At 50.9% G+C, this 27,458-nt stretch overlaps 1 protein-coding gene and 2 long non-coding RNA genes across 3 annotated transcripts; all 3 read right to left on the bottom strand.

The window, feature by feature from the left end:
- Positions 1-4,253: 4,253 nt before the first annotated feature.
- LOC103544062 (uncharacterized) lies at positions 4,254-5,219 on the bottom strand. The gene is made up of 2 exons (XR_543070.2): positions 4,716-5,219; positions 4,254-4,543 (listed from the first exon to the last, which is right to left on the bottom strand). It is a non-coding gene; the product is annotated as an uncharacterized lncRNA (long non-coding RNA).
- A 2,063-nt stretch (positions 5,220-7,282) lies between these two features.
- LOC139075613 (ral-GDS-related protein-like) lies at positions 7,283-9,606 on the bottom strand. Its single transcript, XM_070573292.1, has 4 exons — positions 9,319-9,606; positions 8,345-8,561; positions 7,888-7,991; positions 7,283-7,387 (listed from the first exon to the last, which is right to left on the bottom strand). Exons 1-4 carry the CDS (start codon positions 9,367-9,369, stop codon positions 7,367-7,369), a joined length of 393 nt encoding a protein of 130 aa, XP_070429393.1. The 5' UTR covers positions 9,370-9,606; the 3' UTR covers positions 7,283-7,366.
- A 5,327-nt stretch (positions 9,607-14,933) lies between these two features.
- LOC103545740 (uncharacterized) lies at positions 14,934-19,452 on the bottom strand. Its single transcript, XR_011526274.1, has 3 exons — positions 18,334-19,452; positions 16,988-17,136; positions 14,934-16,121 (listed from the first exon to the last, which is right to left on the bottom strand). It is a non-coding gene; the product is annotated as an uncharacterized lncRNA (long non-coding RNA).
- Positions 19,453-27,458: the final 8,006 nt, after the last annotated feature.

The raw sequence follows: 27,458 nt of genomic DNA, 5'->3' as shown, positions 1-27,458 counted from the left end.
GTTGTAAGTTCTGAAATTGTGAAGTGTGAGTCCCTTGTTTTGTTTTTGTTTTTCAAGATTGTTTTCAATATTCTGGGTCCCTTGAAGTTCCACATGAATTTTAATATCAACTTGTTAATTTATAAAAGAAAAATTCACCTCTCATTTTGGTAGAGATTGCATTGAATCTATAGCTCAATTTGGAGAGTAAATGTCATCTTAACAATGTTAAGTCTTCTGATCCATGAACATGGATGATTTTTCATTTATTTAAATCTATAAATAATTTCTTTCCACAACGTTTTATAGATTTTAGAAAACAAATTTTAACTTCTTGGTCACACTCACTAGGAATTTACGTTCTGCAACTTGAGTTGGTGGGGATGAGAAACAATTGGTAGCCTGCCCCTCCTGGGAGATGCTGCAGCTCTTGCCTGGGAGCTGAGGAAACAATAGTCCCCATCTCCTTTGCCAGACTTGTGAGATGGAGCACCTGCCAAGCTGTGCAGCAGGAGAGAGATGGCAGTTTGTGGTTCAAGTGCTGTCACTTGAGAGGAGACTCACAGACTCACTATATTATCCAAGTTTTAGATTTTTCTTGCATAAATAAGTCCCCCGCAGCTATATGCCCTTAAGACAATTCCAGAGGTTTTAAATGTTTTGTTTGTTTTTTAAAAGTAGTTTTTAATCTGTATGTGGGGGATCAGAATTGGCCACCCCAAAGTGTATCCCTTTGCCTTGATTATTTTTAAGAATGAAAGACTCAGGAAGAAGCTTTGACCTTCCCCCTAACTGCCTAAAGGAATTTAAGATAGAAAGCCTGTTCCAGGAAGGAAGCCCGCCATAGATAACTAGAGTGTAATATGAACTAGGTGTGGTAGACAGGGAGGCTCCCTGCAAGCCCATTTGATCAAAGTCCTCCCCATGTCCCACTGTCTGCTTATTCACTTCCTGTCTATTGTTGACTATTTCTTTCTCCTTTTCCCATTAAGAGGATAAAACACTCCCTGGGCTGCCTCTCCTGCCGATACACGAGAAGTATATTCCAGCTGACCTGTTTGAGCCATTGCTGTTTTACTCCCTGTCCAAGTTCAGCCTTTCTGTTCCATCTCTGCGTACTGGATATTCTGCTTCTCCTTTGGTGGGGTAACATCATGCTGTGATTTTAAAATTTAGCCATAGTTATGCAGCTTAGTTTCATTTTATGTGGATTAATAGTATTTTATACAGCTTAGTTTATTAATTTTTTATATTGCCCTGTGGCTTATTGTGTGCTTCTGGTATTAGTCAGTGAGAGACGGGGTTCATCTTGCCTTCTCTGTAAGCCTCAGGGACTACGTAAGCCTGAGTGGGACTCACAGGAGCTCTGATGTCAGGCCAACCTAGTGATCCTGATCCCACCAAACACTATCTGTGACCTTGACCTGAGGCTCCTCACCTGGAAAGGGGGAATAACAGCATTGCACTTTCACAGGGTCGGGAGGATTAAACGAGGTCGTATCTAGAAGTTTTAGCACAGTGGCGAAGGCACAGACAGGGCCCTTCGGCAAATGCCGCCATTACCCTCCCCTTTGGAGAGCTAGCAGCCTTCCTCCGTGTTTGGCCTCCACACTCTCCTTTTGCTGGGTTCCCTCCACGAGCTCCCGAGCCTGGGAAGCTCCCAAACCTCAGAGAGCGGTCTTGACATGCTGCTTCCTCCTTGCTTCACTTAAAACCCCGTTCTTCTAGGATTTTCATTTACACCCTCATTTAAAATCCTTTCTGCTTAACGAGGGTCCACCGTCTGTCGGTGTCCGCCCCCCACGTGCAGGGGATGGATCCAGTCCTGGACTAGTGAGGCCTGGGTTTAAAATGGCTGGCGTGCTGTGCGAATTTCAGCAAATCGTGTCCCCTCCCCAAACTTCAATTCTCCATTTAGATGGTGGAAATAAAGCATCTGTCTTATCTATCTTCCAGGAGTTTAAAGATTAGATACAAGAATATGTGTGACAACACTCAGTGTGTTCTAAGCCACCGTCTGTATATTTGCTCTTGGGTTATTTCTATTGCCTTCTCTCCTAAGACATTGGCTCTAATTCAGTCTAGGAAATGGCTTGAGAGCATGGTGACCTCTAATCTGCTTTTCTGGTAAACATGGGGTCAGTGCAGCCATTCTTCTTTCCCAAGATCCTGGACAGGGTTTCCTGAGTGTGTTGACAAAGACTGGGACATTTGTCTTCTTTCTAGAATACCAACAACTGCTTATTGAATACTTAGTATAGACCAGCATTTTCCCTAGATTATTCAGTTTAATCCTTTCTGATAATGCATGAGGTGGCTATTTTTATTATCTCCATTTTACGGGAAGAAGCTGAGGCTTAGAGAAGGCTCTGCCCAAGTTCAGACTCAAGTAAGTGACAGAACCAGTACTTAAAGTTGGGTGGTTGGGAGGCAGCTGTCACCTCTTAATCCCTCAGAACACTCTCTCCTAGTTTGATTATTGATAGCTACTGATGTCACTTCAGTAATTTCTTTCACTTTCCATCACAGTATAAAGTTCCTTCATGTGGGATGAGGGAGTCACAGCTTCCCCTCCCCCTTTGAGGTCCTTGAGTTTTGCCCTACGCATGTGTAGCAAAGGAAGGGGGAGGCTGAGGAGCAGCTTGGATAGGGATGAAGTCACGTGGATGGAGAGCAAAGGGCTGTGTAACAGAGTGGACTGTGAATTTCAATATTTCTTCAGGCTTCTCTCCCATGGAAGTTATTTCCATCAAAAAAAGCTGTGTAAGAGCAGAGGCCCTGGAGGCCCCCAGGAGGCACCCTCTATTAGATGCATTTAGCTCAATTTCAGCTCTTAGGTTTAAATCAGAACTCTTGGGCCATTTCCCTCTCATATGAGCTCTGAGAGGATACAAACATCATCAGACAGCAACAGCTGCCCTGGGCTTTCCAATTTTAACTAGTGGTTAACCCTTTAGCTCCTGGTCAGCGCGTGGGTTCTTGGCTAAATTCAGGGCGCTGTCTGTTTACGCCCAGGTGGGAAGCATTTCAGTATTTTAACTGGTAAGCCATCTTCATGTGTCCACGCATGTCCAGAGGTCATCACGTTGGGGGCATCCCCGCTGCACCCCCACCCACGCTCCTCTCATGTCTCAGCTTTCAATGCTCCCAACAGGAAAGGCTCACACCTCCGGGACATAGTCACAGCTCAACTGTGGGAAAAAGCACAGCCGTCCAGGTGCTGCACGCCGTAGGGGCGGGGCCAGATGCTGCTTAGGATGAGCTGGAAACAACACAGCTGAGTGTGTAAACGGGCGCTTGTGTGAGACCATGGACCTCAGAACCATGTGGCCCAGAAGTCACTCTGGACAGCAAGGAGAGTGTAAGTGCACTCACTAGCCAGGATTATGGCCTGTTAGCCTGCAAATCACAGCTCACCAGGATCCATCAGGCCCAGCCAGGGAGGAGTGGCCTTGAGGCACCTGAGGGATGGTGGGGCCTTGAGGGGACTTCTGACTTGACAAGAGTGAAGAAGGAAGCGCAGGGGCTGGGGGTCCGGTGTCACAGGGAGCAGCAGAGTGTCGGGAATGGGGCCCAGCTGGAACCTGGCGGGCTGCACCACAAATCTTCCCCTGGAGAGGAGGCAAGCAGGGAGAGGACTCTGGAGCCAGGGACATGGTCCCAGCAGGAGTCCCGTCCAGGGAAAGGGTGAGCACGGGCCCCAGGGGGACACTGAGGAGGGAGCGGCTGCCCGAAGTCCCTGCACAAATGACCTTCCCCTGGCCTTGTCCTGTCCACACGCACGGTTTGATCTCTATGTGTTTTCCCCACTTAGAGCTGATGCCTTTCCAGAGGCTGAACTAGGAAACTACAAGTTCCCAACATGGGGTCCAGAGAGACCTCCACAAGAGACACAGGAAATGTTTCCTCTCCCTCCGGAGTGTGGACGGGCAGCCCCTCTCCTGGGGCACAGAGTGGGCCTGGCAAGTGGTGGCTTTAGGGACCCCCACATTTCCATGGTGGATGCTCGGCCTGAGAAAACACCTCGACCTCCCATCTCAGGGGTCTGAGGGGCTGTCTCTGCTCCTGGCCCAGCTTCACGATGCTGCCATGGACCTGTCCTCTGAGGAGGGGCCCTTGGGGTCTCCTTCAGCAGCCAGGGAGGGGCTGCACCTTCCCCTCTCTCCCACACACAATAATCGGATGACTGCAATGCTTAATTGAGTGAGGAATCTGAGAGTCTGGACAGCGTTTAAAATGACACAGAATGTGAAAGAACCACCACTCCCAGGCTGTAAGAGAAACAGGACTTTAATACAACAGTGTGCAAATCTGGCATGAACTATTTACAAGCAGTGATTCTCACCCCTACAGAGATGGAAATTGGCCTCGGGGAAGGGGTGGCAGGCGGTGGGGCCCGTGCACCCGCCGAGTGCCCCAGCTGGGTCCCCGCTGCTAAGGAAGAGGTTATACGACCACGGGACACTCACTCCCTCCTCAGCTTCATGATGGCCATGTTCTCTGGGCCTGGAGAGATTTGCTGGCCAACTAGGATCGGGGCTCCAGCTGGCAGGACAGGCTGAAGCTACAGGGACAGAGTGGCACCTGTGAGCCCCCCACACTCCACAGCTCAGGTGTCCCTCCTGGCATCTGCCCAGCACCCCAACAGGGCTGACAAGGGAGCCATGGACGCAGGCTCTCTGGACTGGCCAGCAGGGAGGCTCACTTGGCCCTCCCCATCTCCTGGCCAGCCTCACCTCTCTTCCTCACTGAGCTGCTCCATGTCCCAGAACCAGGCCCTGAATCGCTCCTGGGGCTCTAGGTTGTAATCTCTGCAGCCTCCTGGAGCTGCACAATCTCCATCATCACTTTGTGTTCCTGGGACCACAGGGAGGAGAGGATGCAGACAGAGCCTGCTGGGGACGCTGCAGAGTCTTCAGGGGGTGAGGAGTGGGGCAGGGGCTGGTCCTGGGTCCTTGCTCACATGGGACCCTCCTTCCCTCCAATTCCATGCAGGTCCTACCTGTACTCAGAGATGGGTATAAGCCCCTCCTGCAGGAACTTTTCGCTTGATGCCCACCACTGCCCCCACCCCGCCCCCACTGGATGGGTCTCCTAATTCTCCGTCATCCAACTCTTTCCATAAATGTAAGATGCAGGGGGTGGAGCCCAGGAGAGTTCTGCCTAGGGGTGTCTCTGGTTTCCACTCCCCTCTCCTCCCTGACATGGAAGGCCACAGCTGCTCACCTTTTTCTTTTTCTCGTGGTCTAAATCCCATCGCCCTGGAAGGTAGACAGCAAAAGTCCATCTGAACGAGCCCCCTGACCTATGACCAGCCCCCGTGTGCACCTCTTCTCATGGTGCCCTGCTCCAGGTCCAGGAGGGGGCTGGGCATGACCCAAAACAGGACTTGGACACAGGCCAGGCTTGGGGCTCCAGTGAAGGGAGGACATGGGGGCTGACACTCAGGGACCTTGTAGCCCAACCCTCTGATGACGGAACAGGAGGCCTGAGTCCTCAGGCAGGAAGGGACAGCTCCCTCAGTGTGCTGCCTGACTTGGAGGCCGAGTTCTCTCTCGCTTCCAACAAAACCCCTGCAGCTCTGCAGGCAGGCAGCTCTGCTGCTTCGCCAGCCTGGGGACCCGGGACGGGCTCCACGTGGAGCCTTCGTTCCCTCATTGCTAAGAGGGGCACTATCTCAGAACACAGGGAGGCCAGGGAGGCTGTCATGACAGAAGGTTACCACATTCTGACCACTCAGGTCTTGGTACTTGGGGACGGTGTCTTCCCAAGTCCCAACCTGGTCACCCCCTTCCGGCCCCCAGCCTCACTCACATTTCCGTAATCCTCCATGGCAGTGTCCAGCATGATCAGGTCAGTTAGCATGCTGCCCAGGAAGGGGACGATGCCCTGTGCCATTGGGATTAGATGGCATGAGCCCTGGTCTCAGGTGTCCCCATGACCCTCCCCTGAAAACTCCTCCTCCTCGGCCTCCTGGCCCAGCCCAGGGTCCCCACATGGAGTAGCCTCAAACCCTTCCTAGCCGGCCCTCAATCCCCACCCCTCACCCTCCAAGAACACCAGACTCCTCCTGTCACCTCCCAGGGCCTGCTTTTGGCTGGTCACAGGGCCTTTGATCCTGGGCCCCTCCACTCTCCCGACCCATCCTGGCTGCAGCTCCCCAGGCCCTCCTCTGGTCACTTCTAAGGGCGGGTGTCAGGCTCTGTGGCAACAGGAGGAGGGCTGCAGGAGGAACGACCCCTCTGAATTGGAGCCCCCAGCTGGGAGGGCAGAGACCCCTCCTCTGACCTTGGAGCCCCTCCCCTACAGGCGCACTCACCTTCTGCTGCTGCCTCTTCTGGCCTCTCTGGCAGGGTCCTCAGCAGGGTGGAAAACTTGGACGGCTGCTTCTGCCAGGATCAGGGACAGGGTCAAGGAGGCCATCCTCCCCTCACCCCACTTCTCTTCAGCCCCTCTGACCTCAGCCCTGGACGTCTGAATCAAGTCAGCTGGTACCAATGCTACTCCATCCTCCAGCATGCTCTGATTCTAGAACAATCCCAGCTCCAACACTCTTGCTGTATGACCTTGGACCTAAGGCCTGTCCTCCTTAGTTAGCCTCCTCATCTGGAATGTGTGACAACTCCACCTACCTTGCAGGGTCTCCTGAGGACTCAGCGTCAGTGACGGTCTGCATGGTTCTGGCTCTCACCCCACCCGGCGTGAAAGGGTGGGGTGGGGCTGACAGGACCCTTTGTTTTTCTTTCATGTGAAGACTACGAGGTCCACTCAGAAAAGATCCACTGAGCACCACCAGTTTCCTGGACACTTGTCAAAAGCCACCTGGGCAGCAGTTACTGCTGACTAGGACCCAGGTGAGGTTCCTGACAGGGACAGACTAGCAGCGACTGCGGTAGGGCCAGTGGGGAGTCAAACATGCACACACATCTGTCATGCTCCAGTCATTCAGACTCAAGGCTGGGCAGCCCATTTGACCACCTGGCCTGGGGGAATGCCTGGCAGTGCCCATCCCGAAGGGCAGGCAGGGTGCCCTCCTCATGGAGAAATGGTGAAGACAGAAGGAGCAGTGGGGGCCTGGCTTCCTGACACAGTGAGCTGGTTCAGGGAAGAAACATACCCCCACCCACCCCATCCACGCAACAGCCTGGAAGAATCTAAGTGCTGAGAGCGTGGACCAAAATGGAAGCCAGCCTCTGCTCAACCAGCCAGCTCAGCATCCCCACTTGGATCAGCCCAGAGACCCCCACTTCCTGCCATGACCAGGGCTTCCCAGCCCACATCCTGCACGTCCCCCTTCCCCCCCCCCGCCTCTCCCTCCACACTCCAGCCTCCACTCTACCTTGATGGCAGCTCCCAGCTCAGGGAGTTGTCCTCATCACAGAGCTTTTTAAATTTTCGGCAGCTCTTCCTGAGAGGGGAAAAGGAGGAAGGAGAAGCTCAGGAACAATGGCGCAGGGGCATAGGAGCAATTCCATTCTCTATGAGAATCTAGAAAATCCAAACTGCCTGAATGAGGATTTTTGCGGGGGTCCTCTGAGCACTGAGGTCACCATGGGACTGCAGAGGGCTCTCATGCTGGTCACCTGGGGCCGCCACTCCCTTTTCTATGGAGCAGCTGTATTTTGACCAGTTTGCGTTTCCACTGGGCACAGAGTTCTGTGGCTGTATGGCAAACACTTGAAAATCTCCACTTTGGTTCAACCCACTATGTGACATCTAAGAAACTTGAGTCCTGAAGCAGAACTGGTGGCCTAAGTTGCCAGTGAGGATCAGGGACACTGCACACCCACCCAGGCCCTGTGCCCAGGGCTTACTGCCACCCAGGAAGCCCCAGCCGACGAGAGGGCAATGGCAGACACGTGGGAGCTCCCTCCTCCCCCTGGTCCTCCTGTGGAGAGGCCTCCCCACCTGGACACTTTCCCCCAGGTCTTGTTCAGTCGGTATATGGGCATGCTCTGCAGAGCCGAGACGATGGCGTACAAGGAGGAAAAGTTCCTCAAGGCTTGGCACTCCTGAGGAGAGAGAGGAGGAGCTGGGAGGGGAGCAGGAGCCCTGTCTGCTCTGGCTTCAGTCCCTCCTCCCTTCCACTCACCCCTCCTGAGTGGGACAGATGCCCAGGGTGCCAAGGAGGGTACAGGTGGACCAAAGAGTAACACTTCCAGGAGGAGGAATTTTGCTCAAAACAGGAAGGAGCCAGAGAGGAAGTGACCATCCCACCACTGGGACATGCCAGTCAAGGTCAGCGGGCCCTTGGCAGGAAGGACCTAGGGACTGTGCCGGGGCTTAGAGTGCAGCCTTCAGTCCTGAGAGCTGATCAAGGAGAAGGAGCAGTTCCATGGCTCTGGAGAGGGGCTCCCCTGCATACCCTGGCCACCTCGATCCACCGCTCCAGGACCTTGGCCCTGCCCTTGGGCCGTCATGTTTGGGTCCCCAAGGCAGGACGTCATGACACAATTTGCTACTCTGTTGAACTGCACCACTGTGGCCCGGACGGTGGGTGCCACGTTCTCATGTCCAGGCTGGGTTCTTTTGCCCCAGGTGGAGCTCAGATACTCAGAGGGCACGACGTTCTTGAACAATGCCTGGTGAAGAGGGGGAGAGTCACTCAGCCCTGTCACAGCCCAGCTCAGTGTCCAGGCAGGAGTCACTGGTCTAAGCTGGGGCTCAGGAGGCTGAGCATGTGTTCTCAGCCTGGTGGGAGCCCCTGGCTTTCATTGTTCTTCCACTGAGAGCACCCAGCACAGGAGGACCAGGGACTCGAGACTGTTGGGGAAAAGGCAGGAGCATTTGCACCCAGCCCAGCCCCACGAACTGCAAGCTCCAGAGGGCTGCTCCACTTGGCACCTCCCAAGGGGGCATCTTCCTGCATCCTGAGCATCCGCTGGTCCCAGTCCCCATTCCGCTGCCATCCCCTGTGCCAGCTACACCCACCGGCTTTGTCAGGTTGTCTCCCTTTTAGTTAAGTACACGTCAGGTGCATCACAAGTGCTGAGGCTGCTGAGCCTCCGGGGCAGATGGCTGGGCCGCCCGAGTTCCTGGCTGCACACAGTGCGTTCTCCTCCCCCACCTCTCAGGCCAGGCCCCACCGGGCTTGCTCTGTGTTCTACTTCACTCAATGTGCTCAGCCACTCTGTGCAGCGGGTCCTCTTGGTCCCCATCTCTACAGCCTGAGGGTGGAACATGAAGGCTGGGGAGTTGCCCAGATCCCAAGGTTGGGGAGTGGTGGAGCTGGGATTTGGACCCAGGTCATAGGAGTCCCCAAAGGCAAAAGCAAGTCTGGGGCAGCTGATGGCAGAGGGATGGCCTGCCCCACCCCGACCTGAGAGCCCAGGTGCTCACCGCGTCAATGACCGTCAGCTGTTCCGCCACCTCCCTCGGGGAGAAGGCCATGAGGGGTGAGGCTTCCCATCGGGCTGCTCCTTCCTGGTCAACTCGCCTAGGTGGGAAGCCTCTGGAATTGGAGCTGATTCTGCTTCTGTTACTGGAGTCTGAGGTGGCAATCCCAGCATACCCCTAGGTCCCGTTGAGTCCAGTTCAGGACCTGCCACTTGGGCTGGGGCTGCTGATGGCACTCGCTCCAGGTCTGGAGCAGCTGATGGCTCCAGCGCTAGGAGTGATGGCAGAAATAGAACTGGACTTCCGTCCAGCCCCCTAGCAGGTCCTTCTGCCTCTGCCGCTGGCAGAAGCGATGGAGCTGGGGCAGGAGCTGGAGAAAGACAAATGGTCAGCTACATAAGTTGCTTTCCATGTGCCTTTCCCCAAACAGGAAAGATCCCACTGTCTTTAAATGAATCCCCAGTCATGACCCACCCACTGGGGTAGTCTTCCAAGCCTACGGTCTCCCTTACCCTCTGTCTCCAACTCAGTGGCCTGGGAAAAGATCCACCTGGATGAGAAAAGGGGTGGCCTGGTGCTTCAGGACTGAGCCAGGCAAGAGGTCCTGTACATACGCCAACATCAGCTTGATCCCGGAGTGGTGCAGCATCTGCCACATATCCTGGGAGTTCCTGATGCCAGGGGCCCCAGGTAGGAGAGAGAGCACTGGGGAGAGCCATGTGTGAAGAGAGTCACAGGCCTGGCCTGCTGTTCCATGCTGTGTTCCCACAGCACCTTCTCTGTGCCTGAGCCCCAGAGGATGGACCAGGCACTCCAATCCCTGGGTGGCTGTCCTTGCACTGGAAGGCCTGGTCATCAGCCAATCTAACAGAGAGCCTGTGTGAGTCTGGCCTTCCATCTGACACTCTTTTCCCAAGGGCCTGGACACAGCCTACCCCATCCTCCACACTCGAGCATCAGGACTGAGGTTTGAGGCAGATTTGTGACCAGGCTGCTCACCACCTACTGTTCTGGGCCCCAGTGGTGGTGGTTGGGAGAGGTGCATGTGCAGAGGGCAGGGAGAGGGAGAGGGAACTGTGGAAGCGATGGGTCTGTCAGTGGCCGACTCAGCCCAGCCTCTCCTCTGCTTCCCATGGCGGGACCGGCACCCCATCAACAGGTCTCTTTGATTCATTTCCGCCTGTAGGGAAGACCGCAGACCTCAGTCCTCCCACAGAAACCCCAAGAGGTGTGAGATCCAGGGTCTGCCAGTCCATCCATAGCCACAGTCCCCATGGTCTCCTTAGCCCCTTCTGTGGACACAGGAGGCCCTTCCTCTGGACCCAACACCACTCATGGTCTTAGTCGGTCCTTGAAGTCTGTCATCGTGGTCTGACTATGAGAGGATGCGTCCATATCTAGAGGAGGCCAAGAGGGTGTGACATCTAACGTCCTGTGGGCACGAATACTCATGACGCCCAGAAGTGAGCATCTAGCTCTCAGGCTAGAATTGAGCCCCCGGGATAGTGTCTGCTTCCTTCCTTGGACATCCTTAGTGTGTAGGAAAGGGTATGAATGTACTAGGAGCTTAACATATAGTATTGAATGAATGAACCCCATCCAGAGCCTTCCCAGAATTCTGAGTGGGCCTGCGTCTCCTCTGCTGCCCCCAGAGAGCACTACGCTGGCCGCACCAAAGACAAGGACCAGGATCAGCTAGATGGAATCGCTAAATTGTCTTGCCAATAGGAAAACAGTTTGCTTTCCATGGGCTTTTCCACACTCGGGACGGCCACAGGCCAGCGAGGGGAGAGGCAGAGTCTCCTCACTGGGGACGGAAGCAACAAGCCTGAGGATGCGCAGCATGAGCAGCAGCCCCTTCTGTGGAGTCCGGCACCAGGCAAGTGCCTGCCATGGTTTCGCCCGTGATTTCCTTCAGTGACCCTGTGAGGTTCATTCTTTTACCACCCCACTATTCAGATGAGCAAGGTGATGCTCAGAGAGGTGTGGGGACGTTCCCAAAGCACAAGTCTATTAGGTGGGAGACTGCCTGCTGTGCTGTGGAGGGGTGGGCACTCACCTCTGGAGCAGCTGGTCCAGGACCTGTGGGGTGGAGTAGAAGGCCTGGTACACACACGGGAAGGTGGTGACAGAGATGGATCTTCCGTGGGAGGGATGCTTGCAGGGAGCCTACCACCTTCTGCACTGCACCTGCCTTGAGGGTCAGCATCGTGCGGGCCTCAGCCACGGACAGGGTGGGTTCCTTGGCATACCACGTGGACAAGGTGGGACACAGTGTTAGTGGCATCACCATGAACCACCAGGAGCATCAGGGTCTGGAGCTCAGACCAGAACCTCCCAGCACCTCAGGAAGTTGTATAAGTGCTTAGCCCACCTGGGAAATGGTTTTGGACTTCCAAGTACAATTTGATTTTTAGGGGGATGACAAACACTCAGTACCTTCAAGGCATTCTGTGACCTGAGGAACAATCGCACCTCTGTGCATTAAGAGCCTGTTTTAAGAGCATTATCCCAGGGAGTCATCAACAAACATCCCCACCACAGACATGAGCAAAGAGACTATTAGGGACCTTCCGCCAATCTGCGGTTCTATGTCATGGCAGACCTAGAAAACTCTGAGTCTATTGGGACACATTTAAGATGTGCCCTGCAGCGTGTTGCTCAAATGGCAACAGAATTGGGTCATGTCCAGGTCCAACAGCATTGAAAGACTGAGTCACTGAGGAAAATGTCCTCCTATGTGGAATTATGATGAAGTCAAAAAGGCCTCAGCTCCTGACCTGAGTGGCCTATGATGAGTTGATGTGTTTTGTGAGATGCGAAGTTGCAGAGGGATGTATAGGATCCTGTAATCCACCCCCATCCTCTTTGTGTGTATGAAACAAGCCTAGCACGTGTGATGATTTGTGAGGCTTGGAGAATGTCTGCAAGGACAGTGGCCTGAGTGCTACACAGCTTCCCAGCCGGGCAGCTACATCAATCCAACCGGGAGCAAAATGCTAAGGTCCTCATGGCCTCGTGAAAAGTGATAACAACGTTAAACATTTCCTCTTTACTATTCCAAGAACATGTGAAGAGTGTCTTTCCACCTTACCCCACAGCTGGCTGGGGAGGAGAGGAGGCCCAGACTCCTTCAGGAGCAAGGCCGTAGGACACTCCGTTGGGAAAGACCTGTGAGGGCCCCAGGGGTGTGCTCAGGTTTCTGCACCAGGTTCAGGGCCCCACCTGACATCTTGGGGGTGGGCAAGACCCCTGCTTTCCTGCTCTCACTGCACAGGAACCGGCTGCTGGGTGGCCTGCTGTCCTGCCCCTTGACTAGGGAGGGAGAGAAGTCGAACCCTTCACATAACTCTTCAAAGATCTCCTGTGTGGAGTTCTGGAAAGACAGTGCCCGGCAGGCAGGCCAGGAGTCTTCAGGAGCCTGCTGGACATCGCAATAGGGGGACACCCCATGAGAATTTCTGTTCCCTAGTTCAGGCACACAGGGACATCTGCACAGACATCTGACCAGGGAGGGAACTAGATGAAACTTCTAAGGTTGGGGATTAACACAAGGGCAGAGGAGCTTGATCCCCAGCACCCACCTGCTCAGGCTGCCAGCCTGGGGTATGAATATCAAAGACTCACCAGTTTTACAGCACATAACAAACTGCTGTGATTTGAAGTGTTTTGTGAGATGACAAGGTGCAGAGGAATGTATAGAATCCTGTAATCCACGCCCATGCTCTTTGCGTGTAATCAGCCTAGCAAGTGTGATGATTTGTGAGGCTTGGAGAATGTCTGCAAGGACAGTGGCCTGAGTGCTACACAGCTTCCCAGTCGGGCAGCTACATCAATCCGAACGGGAGCAAAATGCTAAGGTCCTCATGGCCTCGTGAAAAGTGATAACAACGTTAAACATTTCCTCTATGATTCCAAGAAACATGTGAAGAGTGTCTTTCCACCTTACCCCACAGCTGGCTGGGGAGGAGAGGAGGCCCAGACTCCTTCAGGAGCAAGGCCGTAGGACACTCCGTTGGGAAAGCCCTGTGAGGGCCCCAGGGGGTGTGCTCGAATTTGTGTGAGTGTTTCAGGCCCACCCTGAACATCTTGGGGGGGTGGGGGTAAAGACCTTCTGCTCCTGCTCTCACCTCAGACTGGCACAGGATGCTGCTGGTGGCCTGTCTGCTCCTGCCCCTTGACTAGAGAGGGAAGAATAAGTCGAACCCTTCACATAACTCTTCGAAAGATCTCCTGCGTCGAGTTCTGGAAGACAGTGCCCGGCAGGCGGGCCAGGAGGCTTCAGGAGCCTGCTGGACATCGCAATAGGGGGACACCCCCACGATAAATTCTATTCCCTAGTTCAGGCACACAGGGACATCTGCACAGACATCTGACCAGGGAGGGAACTAGATGAAACTTCTAAGGCTCGGGATTAACGCAAAGGCAGAGGGAGTCTTATCCCCAGTACCACCGGCTCAGGCTGCCAGCCAGGCCCTGGGGTATGCATGACAGACTTACCAGACTGACAGAACATAACACTCTCCTCCTGCCCAGGAGGGACCCACTCCTCACCTGCTGCCTTCCCTGACAGTGCCCATGCGCGCACACACACACACACATACACTGACACTCACACACAAACACTCACACAGGGGGCAAGGGCTATGGGGCTGCTCAGGTGGGATCATAGTTTGCGCCCTGCCATACATTGGGCTGCTCTGGGCTGCCCCACATTACCTTTGGGTACCTCCTGCCAAATGGCCTGTGGCTCCGAGGATGAGGGTTAAGCCTACTCCTACAACAACACAACAGTCTCACACTCTGGGCTTTCCTGAGCCTAGAGCCTCTGAAAACTGGGCCACAACAAGCAAACATCGTGTTGTCTGAAGTGTGTCCAGTCAAATGAGCTGGCTAGGGGCCTGTGTCTAGAATGTAACTGCCTGGTTACCAGAGGTCTAAGTCTGTTGGGGTCTATCGCCAAGGAAGTGAGGTCACGTTTTCAAGATTCCATTACCTGGGCTGCTTCCTGTAATCAGACCTACCCAAACCACCCTCATGTCATCTTCTTAACTATACATGAGGAGCTTCCACAGCCCCAGCCACAGCTCCCTGGCAATGTCATGAGGGTCCCAGCTTTGAGGAGGCAGAGCAGAATTCAGACCTCCTTTATCTTACCAGTTCTCTGTCCTGGAAACCTCATGGTGCCTCTCAGGGCCTCCCCAGTCTCCAAACCCGCACAAGGGGAATCCGCCTAGAATATACTTGCCAGGGACATCATCAGGTGTATATGAGATAATATCCATACCACCTGTGAGGTCGTGTCAAGTGCAAGTAATGCACAAACAAAGAGATGGAAGAATTACGAGAAGGGATGTAGCATGAACACCCCTCAAAACAGGCCTGGGGTCAGCAATGCGATATTGCAACAGGCAACTCCTCTCTGGCCTCATTTCAATGTCAGCACAAGGAGAGGGTTGCTGAATGAAATCCAGACACTGTCATCCTCTGGATTCAAACCTCTCCATTGTTTCCTCTTCTATTTAGAAAGAGACCCAAGTGCCTCATGTTGAACTATGAGGTGGGCAGCCTTCACAATGGCTCCCAGATACTCCCATCCTTGTACACACATCCCTCACAGATTCCTGTGTGACCACTGAGTGCTTAGTGACTGGCTGTCACCAATAGAACACAGCCAGTCTGGACGGATGTCATGCCTAAATTTTAAACACAAAAAGTCTCTCACTTCCTTCTTATTTCCTCTCTTAAGTTCCACCTCTCTCTTTTCTCTCTCTTTCCGTTCTCTCTCTCTTCCCTATCCCTGAGCTGGGGAATCAAGCAGAGATGTTTTGAGCTGCCATATACAGAGGCCCACGTGGGAGGGAACCAAGGCAGCACCCAGGCCAACAGACAGAAAGCAACGCATCCTCTGAGTCCAAACTGTACCCTGAATCCTTTGAGGAAACCTGGGATGAAATTCTCTGCCAGTCGAGCATCAGCTGAGGTTGCGGCCCCGGCCTTGAGGCATCTTGAAGCAGAGGAACCAAGCTCATGTATGTCTGATGCCTCAACCGCAAAAATCGTGAGATATGAGGCATTTATCGTTTTCAGATTCAAGGCACTGGAACCGTGATTTCAGGCCCCAGGATCTGGCCCTGCCCCCTCCTTGTCTGCCCCCCAGGCTCCATCCAGCCACACTGGCCACCTTTCTCACATCCTCTGGCCAAACCCCCTTCTGCCCATGAGTGTCTGCAGCAGAGGTGCCTTCTCCCTGCACGCTGCTCCCAGACTTGTGCAGGGCTGGCTCCCTCTTGTCATTCTGGTCCCAGCAAATGTCACCCCAGTGAGGCCTTTCAGACCCCTACCCGGTGACCCCCAGCCCTCCCTCACAGGCCCCTGAATGTCCCCTCAGCACTGGCCTTTCCTCTCTCATGTCTTTGCTTTCATGCTTTTGTCCTTGTCCCCTCCAGAGTGTGAGCTCTTGACTGGCAGGGACCACTGAGTTATTGTCAGCCCTGCACTCAGACCCACCTGAGCACCTGGCACAGGATGAGTGCTCGGTGCACAGTCGCTGAGTGAAGAATTGTGAAACTGAAGGCTCCCTCTCCTGCTCTTCACCAAGTCAGACTGTGGAGAGGAGCGCTAGTACCAGGAGGAGTGAGTTCTCTCTGAGGCGGGGGACAGCCGGAAGGCCTCTGCACGGCTATTCGCTGCTCCAGCAGCTGAAGCAGAGCTGAGTGGGCGCCGTGTAAGTTTAAGAAGTCAGCACAGGGACTCGATGCACACAGACTGCACAATAACACCACCAGTTCACTTAACATCCATCACTGAAAACAGAAAAATCAGTGTTTCCTTGTGATGAGAAGTTTAGCTTCTTTGTTCTTAGCAACTTTGAAATGTACCACACAGCAGTGTTAACTTAGGCAGTGTTGTGTGTCAATTACATCCCAATAGAAGTGACAACAATGAAAACCCAACCCCAGCGGGCACCACTGACACTGCAGGCTGCCTGCCTCCTGGTGGCCAGCGCCAGCACTGCAGCCCTGCCAGAAGCCAACAAACAGGAAGGAAGTTTCTTTGGGTGTCCTCAAGGCAAAGGCTCCCCACTGTCCCAGGGGTAAAGGAGCAGGACCTGCAGGCTTCCAGGCCATGGGAGGAACCTCAGGAGCCTCTCTCTCCCCATCTTTCTGTCCCTCCACTCGGGTGTCCTCTTCTCTCAGGAGGCATCCTAACCTCAGCCAAGGCAATGATTCCCCTCTCCTGCCAAGTGAGGACCTCAGGACTCCAACAAGGACTGGTCTTGTCCCTGGACTCTGGACCAGTGTACACTGCTCTGGCATGTTCTTCCTTATCCCAAGTTCTCATCCACCCAAGCCCCCAAGCCTGTCTCAGTTCCTAAGTATCTCCAGCAGGTGGGAACGCATTTTCCCGGGTGCTCAGAGCACAGGGCGTCATCGATGGAGAACCAAGGGCCACAGACACTTCGTGAGCATCATACGGAACCCAGGGAGTCACCCACTGGATGCACTCCACTTTACTCAGGAGGACACCAATGTCTTCTCTCCTCTACCCAATGTCTACACAAGAGGAGAACGGCTCATCAGAGTAGCAGGTGCCCACAGGAGTAGACTCCAGCTCCCCAGTCCTGTGCCCTCCAGGCTGGGCCAGGAATGCCCTTGGAACAGGTACACACCTAGAAACCTGAGGGATTCTTCAGTCCATCTCGGGCCTGCTGGGCATGTAGCCAGGAGGATGATGCTACTGTTCACGGCAGAGCTGCCCCCGACTGCCTTCTCCTCGGCCTCTTGTCACTTCCCTGGTGTCTGCTCTTTCCTGGGGTCCCTGCATGGTCCACACAGGAGAAATCGGTGTGAGTGTGCCTGTGCATGATTGGATGCGAACAGGAAGACGACCCCACATGGAACAGCCCCGCAGGGCTCCCCTAGGACCGTGAGGTCCCTGTTTCCAAAGAAAACCCGAAGGGAAGAGGTGGAGCCTTGGCCAAGGAAGCCAGAGCCCTGCCTGATCCTCTGGATTCTGACCCCCTCCTGAGGTCTGGGTCAGTCCCTCCAACTTTCTGGGCCTCAGATTCCCAAATGGACAAAGAACACGTTTCGTTAAGAGCAAAGTCAAAATGGACCCTCTGCAAATGAAACAAGTACCATGCTTTGACCTCCCCCCACTGTTTATCCTCCAAGGAGACTTAGAACCTACACGGTGTCTTCTACTGGTAGATTACCAGCACACAAAACTGATAATGGTTGAAATGGCACACGGTCAACTTTATCAGTGACTAAATATTGATGGAAGAAGAAATACATCTGAATATATTTTGATATGACTGATAAGATTCAGGAAAGTTAACTTGCTGGAAATAAGAACACCTAAACAAAACTTAAAATGTCAGAACCTGTAGTCAGTACATTATGATGTGGATGACAAATACAATTCAGTCTATGAACCATAATAATTTAATGGATCTGATAAATATTAATTTAGTGAATTAATAGTAAAATGGATGCACTGGAATTGTTTTATGGTGCTTATTTTATAGGAGTCAAGGAATTAATAATACTATATTGCATTTTGAAAGTTGCTAATAGCGTAAATCTTAGAAGTTCTCATCACAAGAAACACATTTGTAACTCTTGATGATAGATGTCAACCAGACTTCTTATAGTGATCATTTCACAATATACACACATCTCGAATCATTCTGATGTAGACCTGAAACTGATATAAAACAAACTTAAATTTAATATGAAAAATGTCTTACTATGTTTTCTCTGAAAAATACATGGTCACAAAAATTTGGAAGAGTTTTGTCTAATTCTGCTTTCAAGGTTCTCTTAGGCCCAGAATGAAAACATTTGTCTGATCAAAGTTGCCTCAGGTACAAGGGCTGAGACAAACACCAGGGTCAGAATGGAAGAGCACGAATGGAAACACTAAATCATCCTCTGCTCATTTCTTTGTATTTGCACTTTTAACAGAAAATATATTTTTATTGGCTTAAAACGCACATAATGTGAAACTTACCATCTTGCCCATTTTTCGGTGTACACGTCATTAAGCACATTAAGTTCCTTACACGCATCTTCAGTGTGTTGGCCACAGTCGTATGGTGGTGCAGCCATCACCACAGTCCATCTTCAGAACTCTTGTCACCCCACAGAACTGAAGCTCTGGCCCCACTCATCGGTCACTCCCCTTCCCCTGCTCCCACCCCTGGCCAACAGCATCCGCTGTCCGTTCTCTGAATCTGACCATTTCAGGAATGCCATATAAGTGGAGTCACACAAGGCCAGTGTTTTTGGGACTGGTTGATTTCATTTAGCATATTTTGAAGGTTCATCCAATGTTGTTCTATATCTCAGAATATCCTTAGTTTTTAAGGATGAATAACACGCAATTGTATATATATATGCCCATGTTGCTTCTCCATTCATCCCTGGATGGATCCTTGGCTTGTTCCACGTTTCAGCGATCATGAACAATGATGCCATGAACATGGGTGTTCAAATATGTCTTTGAGACCAAGTTTTCAGCTCTGCTGTGTATATATCCTAAGTAGAATTGTTGGGTCATTTAGTGATTCTATTTTTAATTGTTTTAATGAAAGGCCATGCTGATTTCCACAGCAACTATACCATTTTACATTCCAGCCACAGTGGACATGGGTCCATATTCCACCTCTTTGCCAGCATGCCTTTCTTCACTGTCTATTTTTTGGAGTGCCGTCACATGGATGTGAGGTGGTATCTCATTGAGATTTTGACTTACATTTCCCCAGTGATTAGTCACATTAAGCATCTTTTTATATGCTTGTTGACCATTTGCGTATCTTCTTGGAGGAAAAGTCTATTCAAGTACTTTGCTCATTTTTGATTTGGGTCGTTTGTTTTGTTGTTGCTGAGTTTAGAAGTTCTATGTCTATTCTGGATATTCAGCCCTTGTCTGATAGATCATTTGCAAATATGGTCTCCCAGGCTGCATGGGTTGTGTTTTCACTCTGTTGATATTGTCTTCAGAGGCAGAAAGGTTTTTAATATTCATGAATTTTGGTGTGTGTACTCTGTTTTTTATTGCCCATGCCTTGAGTGTCATATCTATGAAATCATTGCCAAGTCCTATTGTGAAACGTTTTGTCCCATGTTTTCCTAAGATGATTGATTGAGAATTAAGTTTTATATGTGGTGTGAGGTCAGAATCCGAGTCTATTTTTTGCATGAAGATATCCACTTTTTCAGGAACCACTGGTTGAAAAGACTGTCTTTTCCCCGTTGAACAACTTGGCCACCTTATTTCTCGGGCTCTCTGTTCTGTTCCGATGCTCCATGTATCTGTCTTTATGCCATTACAATGCTGTTTTGATATTGTAGGTTTGTAGCAAGTTTTACATCAGTAAAAAGAGAGTCCTCCAACTTAGTACTTCCTTTCAAGACTATTTTAGACATCTGGGCATACTTGAGATTCCATACGAATTTTAGGATGGGTGTCTTTCAGCACAAAATGTCATTGGGATTTTGATAAGGACTGCATTTAATTGGCTCATGTCTTTGGAGGAAGCTGACATCTTAAAACAACAAGGAGGCTTCCAATCCACGATCACAGGACGCCTCTCATTTCTGGTAGTGCCGGGTGGTTGTTCAGGTGGAGGGGACAGCACTCTTCCAAGTAGTCACGCAGGGTCCCAGAATTCCTCCACACTGTGCCTTCAGCATTTCCTCAGAACTCATCGACATCGGCCTCGAGTCAAGGGAGAGAATGTGTCAAATGCATGTGGGAAGTTTTCAAGTACTGGGTGTGGATGTAGCACACGTCTGTGCCACCCTCTCCCCTGGCCAGAACTACGCATGGAACCAAGCAGACCCTAACAGTCGGGACTGCGGGCAGAATCAGCGGACCCCACCAAATTTGGGACTGTGGACTAACCAAGGGCTGGAGACTCAGTGTCTCAGGGAACCATATGCCAGCTCCAGCTGCCTGCTAAGACTCTGACTGGCACTGTGGACGAACCCAGGGCTGAGACAGATGCTCTGCTAGAGCATCCTGCCAAACTAGACTGGCCCGTTAACCTGCGCCTGGAAAGTCACTTAGATCAGGAGCTCAATGCAGGGAGAGTGGAGCTGAGATGCACGAGACACTTACCCACAGCCCTCAGAGACAGCAAAGATGGAAGAATTCAAAGGCTTCATGGGTACCAATGCTTGTGTTTCTCGTCCCCGAAGCCATGAGGAGTCTCTTTCCAATCCCGCTGCTGCCACCAAGAGGTTAAGAAAGAAAATACAACTGCGTAAGTCTAAAGAACTTCATTGCTTTATTCACCAATTCCTGCATCCGGAGGCATCCAATCTAGCAGATAGAAAGGAGCTCCAAGGAGCTGTACAGAATGAAAGACTTTGAAAGGCAAAAGGGAGAGAAAAGAAAGTCACAGCAGGCGGGAAGATCGCTCGGTTATTGCAAGGTTACTTTCCTCAGGGGACAGCAGCAGTCTATGACGTGGAATACCTACCTAGGGCTGATCGGACAATTCCTGATCCACTGGTTTAAGATTCTGTTTCCGAGAGAGTCGAAAATCTAATGAGTTATAAGACTCAGTTCCGCTTACGCTGGGGCTTAGCATAAGAGGCTCCTCTTGGGGCCTGCTGTCTGGTTCTGACACATGACTCTGCTGACCCCTGCTGTCCCCGGGTACACCCGGTTTTCCCTTCCTGACCATTGTTGGTCACACATCCACTGCACCTGCCTCCCGTTCTCCCCCTTCCACACCGCAATCCCCGCCATGACTCCCTGTGACACTATCACGACTTCTCCCACCACACTGCCCTGCTTTCCACAAGGCCAGCAAGAGGCTTCGTAAGCACCATCTCCTCTGTCCAGTGGGCTGAGCGGGCTGCCCAGCATCGGGACTCAGAAACTGCTGGGCCTGTCACACGGCCTCCAATCACCGGTACCCCAGCGGAAGTGCCTGCCCTGATGAGAGAATGATCCAGCCAGCTCCATCGAACAGCATCTTTGCCCCAAGCTTCCCTTCAAAATGCTCCACACATTTTCTGCCCCAGCTGTTTTTTGAGGAGTCATTTTGGGGGCGCCTTTGAGGCCACCTTGGTGATTCTGTGCCCGCGCACAAGCAGCTCTTGACACATACGCCATTTGATTGTATCACCTGGAATAGTAGAGCACAGGGAGCCAGTGGATGGGCACCAATCACTGGTTTGACCACCAAGAGCCCTGTGAAATATTTTACAGTGGGAACGTCCACTTTCGGGTCATCACACAGCGCTCCCTGGTACCCCGCTCTCCTCCACATCCTCTGACCAGCTTTCCCCAGGAGATGCTCTGCAGTACATCATTGTCTCCACGGACCTGCCCCAGAGGTGTACCCCACAGGCCACAAGTCCCTGAGTTTCCTGCCTGAAAGGCTACCACCGACCCAAAGAGATGTCTGTTCTACTAGGATGACTGGACTGGCATAGAGGAGTGGCCCTAGCCACAGAAAATCAGGTAATTGAGGCCACCTAGAAGTGTGGGAGAAACATAACCCAACACGGACAGCAGCTCCATGAGACTCTATTCTACTCCTTGTGGGACAGTCGCCTAAGTCTCTGCCAAATGGTTTCAGGAAACCACCTGGCCTCAGACTATCTATACTGGCCAAGGAAGGAGGGGTCGGGGCCCACCCATGGTCTACCACCTGCATGTACATCAACAACTGACAAGTTCAAACCTACCTACACCAGAGGGTCCAAGAGGTGAGAATATTGTCGGGTATCACCGCGATCTCTTTACAGATTCCCAGGGCCCCCAAGACCACTGAGCTATTTTCTTGGCTGGTCTTTTCAAGGTGGAGACCGTGACTATGGGCTGGATCTCAGACTGTTGCTTGTGTGATTGGCGTACTTGCTACTAGACCCTAATCAGATGTTTACTCTCTAGACAACCACATGCCTTACCCCTAATAGCTGCATGAATTATCCTAAAATTTAAATTTTTACTAAGGAAAATCTACTTAATGTAAAATACACCATTTTAAGTATTTTAAAGTATACAATTCAGTGACTTTTAGGACAATGATAAGTTTGTGTGGCTGTCACGACTATCTAATTTTCCAGAGCATTTTCAACACCCCCAAAGAAACCTATACTCATTCGCTCTCTGCTTTGCCCTAACCCAAGTCCACGGAAACAGCTCATCTGTTTCTTTCTCTCCCTGTGGATTTGTTATTCTGGACATTTCATTCAAATGGAATCACAGAACCTGTGGCCTTTGCGTATGTTTTCAAGTAGCGTACATTTTTTAAGGTTCATCCAGGGCCTAACACATAGCAGAACTTTCTTCCTGGAAAGGGAGGCAGGAGCCATATCGTCAGGGCACAAAGTGGAGGCGTTTGATCTTACTCCACCTGGGAAGCCTGCAGAGACTCTCACACGGGGCTGTGACACAGTCCTCGGGTGTTAGGTTATAACCACAGTAAAAGTTAAGTTACATACCCTTGTATGCTTTTTTCCTGTTCATGTGTTTTTGTCAGTTTAATTTTCAGATCCAGCCAGGGACCCTAAGAGGGTCAAGAAAATCTTTTCCTTGCCTATAATAGGTAATAAAAGTAAAGTTAAAAGAAAAAAAAAACAACTTTCCTCTTATTCTACGTCCTGATACTGCCATCTCTCTGCAGTTAGGAAAATCAAAGTCAACCTCGCCTGGTGAGGGAGAAGCGGCACCTGCCTACCCAGACATCGCTTTTCCTTTGTCTTAGAATATTTGACACACACTTCTTCTAGAAATTATTTGTTGTTTGTCTGAAACTCCAATTTCACTGAGAATCCTGTGTTTTGTTTGACAGCCCTAACATTGATGTGTCCGACAGTCATATTCCTCAGGAGCGTACGCTTACATAGACATATTCAGATTAGCAGGAAAATAAGTTTTTACAGTGATAATTACTTCTCTCTCAAACGTGAACTTTATAGGTAATGAATTGCACACATCAATACAAAACTAGGACTCCCCTCCTCATAATTTTGAATAAGTCATAAAAAGCCATGCCAGAAGTGTCAGATTATTTTTTAACAAATATAACTGTGTACATGGACAAAGAGTTAAGTACCCTGACTTAACATTCATTAAAATTTGTGGAAGACTTTGAAATAGTGAAAAATGATTACTGAGTGTTCTGTCTTGTGCATCCTTCTGGATTATCTCCTCCTTTGCTGTTTTTTTGAGCTATTTACAACTCTGTCAATGGTAGATAACTGAGAGCAATGGAAACAACTCTTGTCTAGAAATGTGCAATGAGTTCCGTCCAGTGAAGGAACAATGGTTTTTCTCCCGAACCTTGTGGGAAAAGCCAGTTTGGCATCGATTTTTCTAGTCATTTCCACATTTCTCTTCTAGCTAGCTAGCTGACTAGCTATCACTTTGAATTCTCCTTTGAACCAGTTACAATATCTTACTGATTCCCTCATTAATTAATGAATTAAATAATTAAATAAAACCTCCTACACATATTCATTTTAGATTTGTATGAGAATCATGATTTTTACCTTTAAAAAATATGTATCCTTTAGCAATACTCTTTTATGAGGAAGATTGGCCCTGAACTAATGTCTGTTGCCAATCTTCCTCTTTTTGCTTGAGGAAAGTTGTTGCCGTGCTAACATCCGTGCCCATCTTCCTCTGCTTTATGTGGGATGCCACCACAGTGTGACTTGACAAGCAGTGCCATGTCTGCACCCGGGGTCCGAACCCACAAATCCCGAGCCGTGGAAGCAGAACATGCAAACTTAACCACTATGCCACCGGGCCAGCCCCCAGCAATACATTTTGAAAGATAAATCAGTTCACTGATGTTTGATCATTTAGTGCTAGGATATATTCTCAGTCATCTCAGGAGGGTTTTTGTTTTGTTTAGCAATTCCAAAACAAGTTATTTGTTTACAAATATTTTGGTAATATTTCATGCTAAAGGGAAATAACTATAGTGACCGACAAGATAAAATGTGAGACATTATTTGTCATAGGAAAACTTAGCAAAGTAACTGGATGAAAGGATGAGGGAAGGGCAAGAGAATGATAATGAATATTTTCTTCAGTAAAATGAGAAATAACCCTTAAGCCAAACCCCTTGGAGAAGATGGACCTGGCTCTAGCACCGTGGACTCAACCAGCAGCTGTCATCTGAGGCAATTCTTACCCAGTTTGAGGACCAGTCCTGGGGGAAGGAGGAAGGAAGGAAGGAATGGGGAAGAAAAGCCTTCAACACCTTCCCCGAGATGCCAACACAGCATTTCTGTTCTGTTTCACCCCTTCCAGGTATCTCCAGTTCAAAACAGCCCGCCCCGGTGACGCTGTCCCTTTGAGGACGTAGGAAAGAAAGAAGTTCTCCTCGTCCCTCCTAGGGTCCTTGGACGGGTCTGAAAACTAAACTGACACAGACAGGTGAACAGGAGAAAAGCACGTGAATTTTACTGGATTTTTACGTGTACATGGGAGCCTTCTCAAGAAAATGAAGACCAGAAGAAGTGACCAGAGCAGGAAGCTTTTATATCTCTTAGACAACGAAGCAATAAATTTGTGAAGACTTGACAAGACAAAGGGGTTTGGGCAAGAGGCAGTAAATGGGGAAGAAGTAACTAGGAGGGAAAGGGTCAGTCTAACAAGGTGTGTTTGCACAGATTTCTTGGCCCCAAATTCCCCATCTCTGGCAATAAGATCTTGCCTCCTCCTGGTCCAGGGTGGGGACCTTTCACAGGGAGTTTTATGAGCTGTTTCAGGGAAGAAGGGGGAGAGGAGAGGTCGCAGTGACCTTCCTGCCTTTGTGTCTTTTAAAACTCAAGATAGTTAAGATGCCAAGGTACCATATCTGGGGGCAGTGTGTCCAGACACCCAGCGATGCCTGAATTGTGTGTAGGGCCCATGGAGAGAGGGAACATGAGGACTCAGTATTTCAAGGAGAGCCCAGGTGGGAAGCAGTGGTTTGGATGGTGGGTGGTTCTGGGCTGGATCCTGTAGGAAGCGAGTAGCTGGAAGAAGAGGAACAGCCACGGGGGCATCTGACAGGCTAGATGTGTGAATCTCTGAGCACTCAGAACAACTAGGCAGACTCCCCCGCCACGTGAAGGCCCTTTAAGGCCCCGCAGCAATACTTTCTCCCTCCTCTCCATGCCCCAGCCCTCCCGCTGCCCTGTCAGGAGCCTTCTAAGAGCCTGTGAGGGGTAGAAAGCAAAGGGTTTGCAAAGGTCCTGAGCACCAGTTTGGACCGGGTATCAAGGGGCGAGTGGGGAGTGGAGTGGGTACAGATCTGTGATCTGGCGGCACCAGCAGGACAGAGGCATTCCCCAGCTCCTGGGCAGCTCTCATAGCCCCTGGAGCCCTGAAAGACCTTGGCTACTGCCCCCCCCAACCCCTAAGGAAAGTTGTGGGTACCAGATGTGCCTCTGGCCCTAAATGATGTTTTTTTTTTTGCTGTTGTGTTAATTGCTGACCACAGCGTTGCCCTTCCACTAGTCATGGCTGCTGTTTCTTTTCCAGACAAAAATAACTGTAGTAACTTTTACTTATTAACACTTTATTAAACTATACTGTAATATATCTATATCTGTAATCTCCAGTTTTCCAAACAACCCTACAGGGCAACTATTATTAAAAATTGGGCTTGAACAGTGTAAGCAGCTAATTACAAGCCTAGCCACAATGTGAGGGTGGCTGGACCCTCCGGGACAAAAGGAGCCACAGCAGTGTCTGCTGCAAAGCCCTGGGTCACCCCAGTGTCCGCCGCCCTCTGTGCACCTTCCGAATGTGCCCTGCTCTGGCCTCCAGCAGAGGCTTGGACAGGAAGAGAAACTGCCTTCACCTTCCACATGGAAATGTCCTTCCTGAGTCCTGGCTGGGAGAAGGCAAAGGCCCAGACTCATGCCAGGGAAAGTGAAGCCACAGTCCTGATGAATGTGGCCACAGCCAGTCTGGTTTTAAGCTGAACCAGGCGTGCTCACATAACCCAATGCAGAGGCCCCTACACGTAGCCGGTTTAGTCCAACACGTGTTTGCTGGGCACTGGGTGAGGCACTAAGGAAGGGTGACTGCCTGCATTCAAGAAGTATGTGTTCAAAGTGCAGAGTGGCAGCGGAGAGGGAGGGACAAGATGCAGACCTTGTCCTTAGAGAGCTTCTGCTGCAGTGGGAAAGAGAGGCTCCTGGTCCAGGCAGCTTCCCAATCCTGCCCATCCTTTAAACGGCATCCCAGCGACTGTATGGAACCTCCACCGATGCTGCAGCCTGAAGTGCTATCCCCGCCCAGCCCCTGCGGAGAGCACAGGGTCAGCTCTTCTCATGAAGCCCTCTCCACGTATCACCTGTGTCCATCCTCCTTGAACTACTACTTAGAACAGTGCCTACACTGTTATTGTATTATCTATTAAACAATATTATTACATATTATATTTTAATATCAATGGCCTGAACTAATAAATATTTCCTATCATCACCACCATCATTTTTATTATTACATGGTTCTATCTCTCCCACTTGATCGGGACTCTCTGAATTTTGCCCTGAGCTGTGAAAAACGGGTGGTGGAGGAGGGTTCTTTGTAACCCTCCCACCCCTGCCATTTGCATTCGAAGACTTGCCCTGGATATCCACTATCCAGTCCTCAAAATCCATATCCCAAAAGTCCACGGGTCTCAGCTCACGGCCCCAACTTTGTGCACACCGTGAGCCAGGTTGTGTGGCAAGAAGTGTAGCATTTGCAGGGCTGTGTTAGCAAAAAAAATGAGGTTTCTGGCCCAGGATGAATCCTCTGGAGGGAAACTGTGATGCTGAAGATGCATGAGGGAAGACAAAGTGACATCCAGTCAGCGTTCCCATCTCCGTCAAAGAGAGAAGTAGATTCTCGGAGCAGAAATGGTACAGCCAGGCCTGTTTTCTCAGAGGAGGATGCTGCATTGCCTGCAGCGCCCCAATTTCTGGCTGTGGACAAAGCAAGCAGACCTGTGGAGGATACGAGGCCTCTTTCCAAGAATTTCTCACTTTGTCTGAAAGAAAGTCTTCAGGAGAGACTAATTATTTGTCTCTTAATTTCCTTCCATGAGTACTCCTCCACCCAGACTGATGGTGGTCCATGTGGAACCCAAAACATGCAGGGGCCTTTTAACTCAGAGTCCATGG

Source organism: Equus przewalskii, chromosome 14 (genome assembly GCF_037783145.1).
Source record: "Equus przewalskii isolate Varuska chromosome 14, EquPr2, whole genome shotgun sequence".
NCBI classification, from domain to species: Eukaryota; Metazoa; Chordata; class Mammalia; order Perissodactyla; family Equidae; genus Equus; species Equus przewalskii.
Note: the sequence above shows the minus strand (reverse complement) of the source record. Positions and strands in the feature narration are given on the sequence as shown.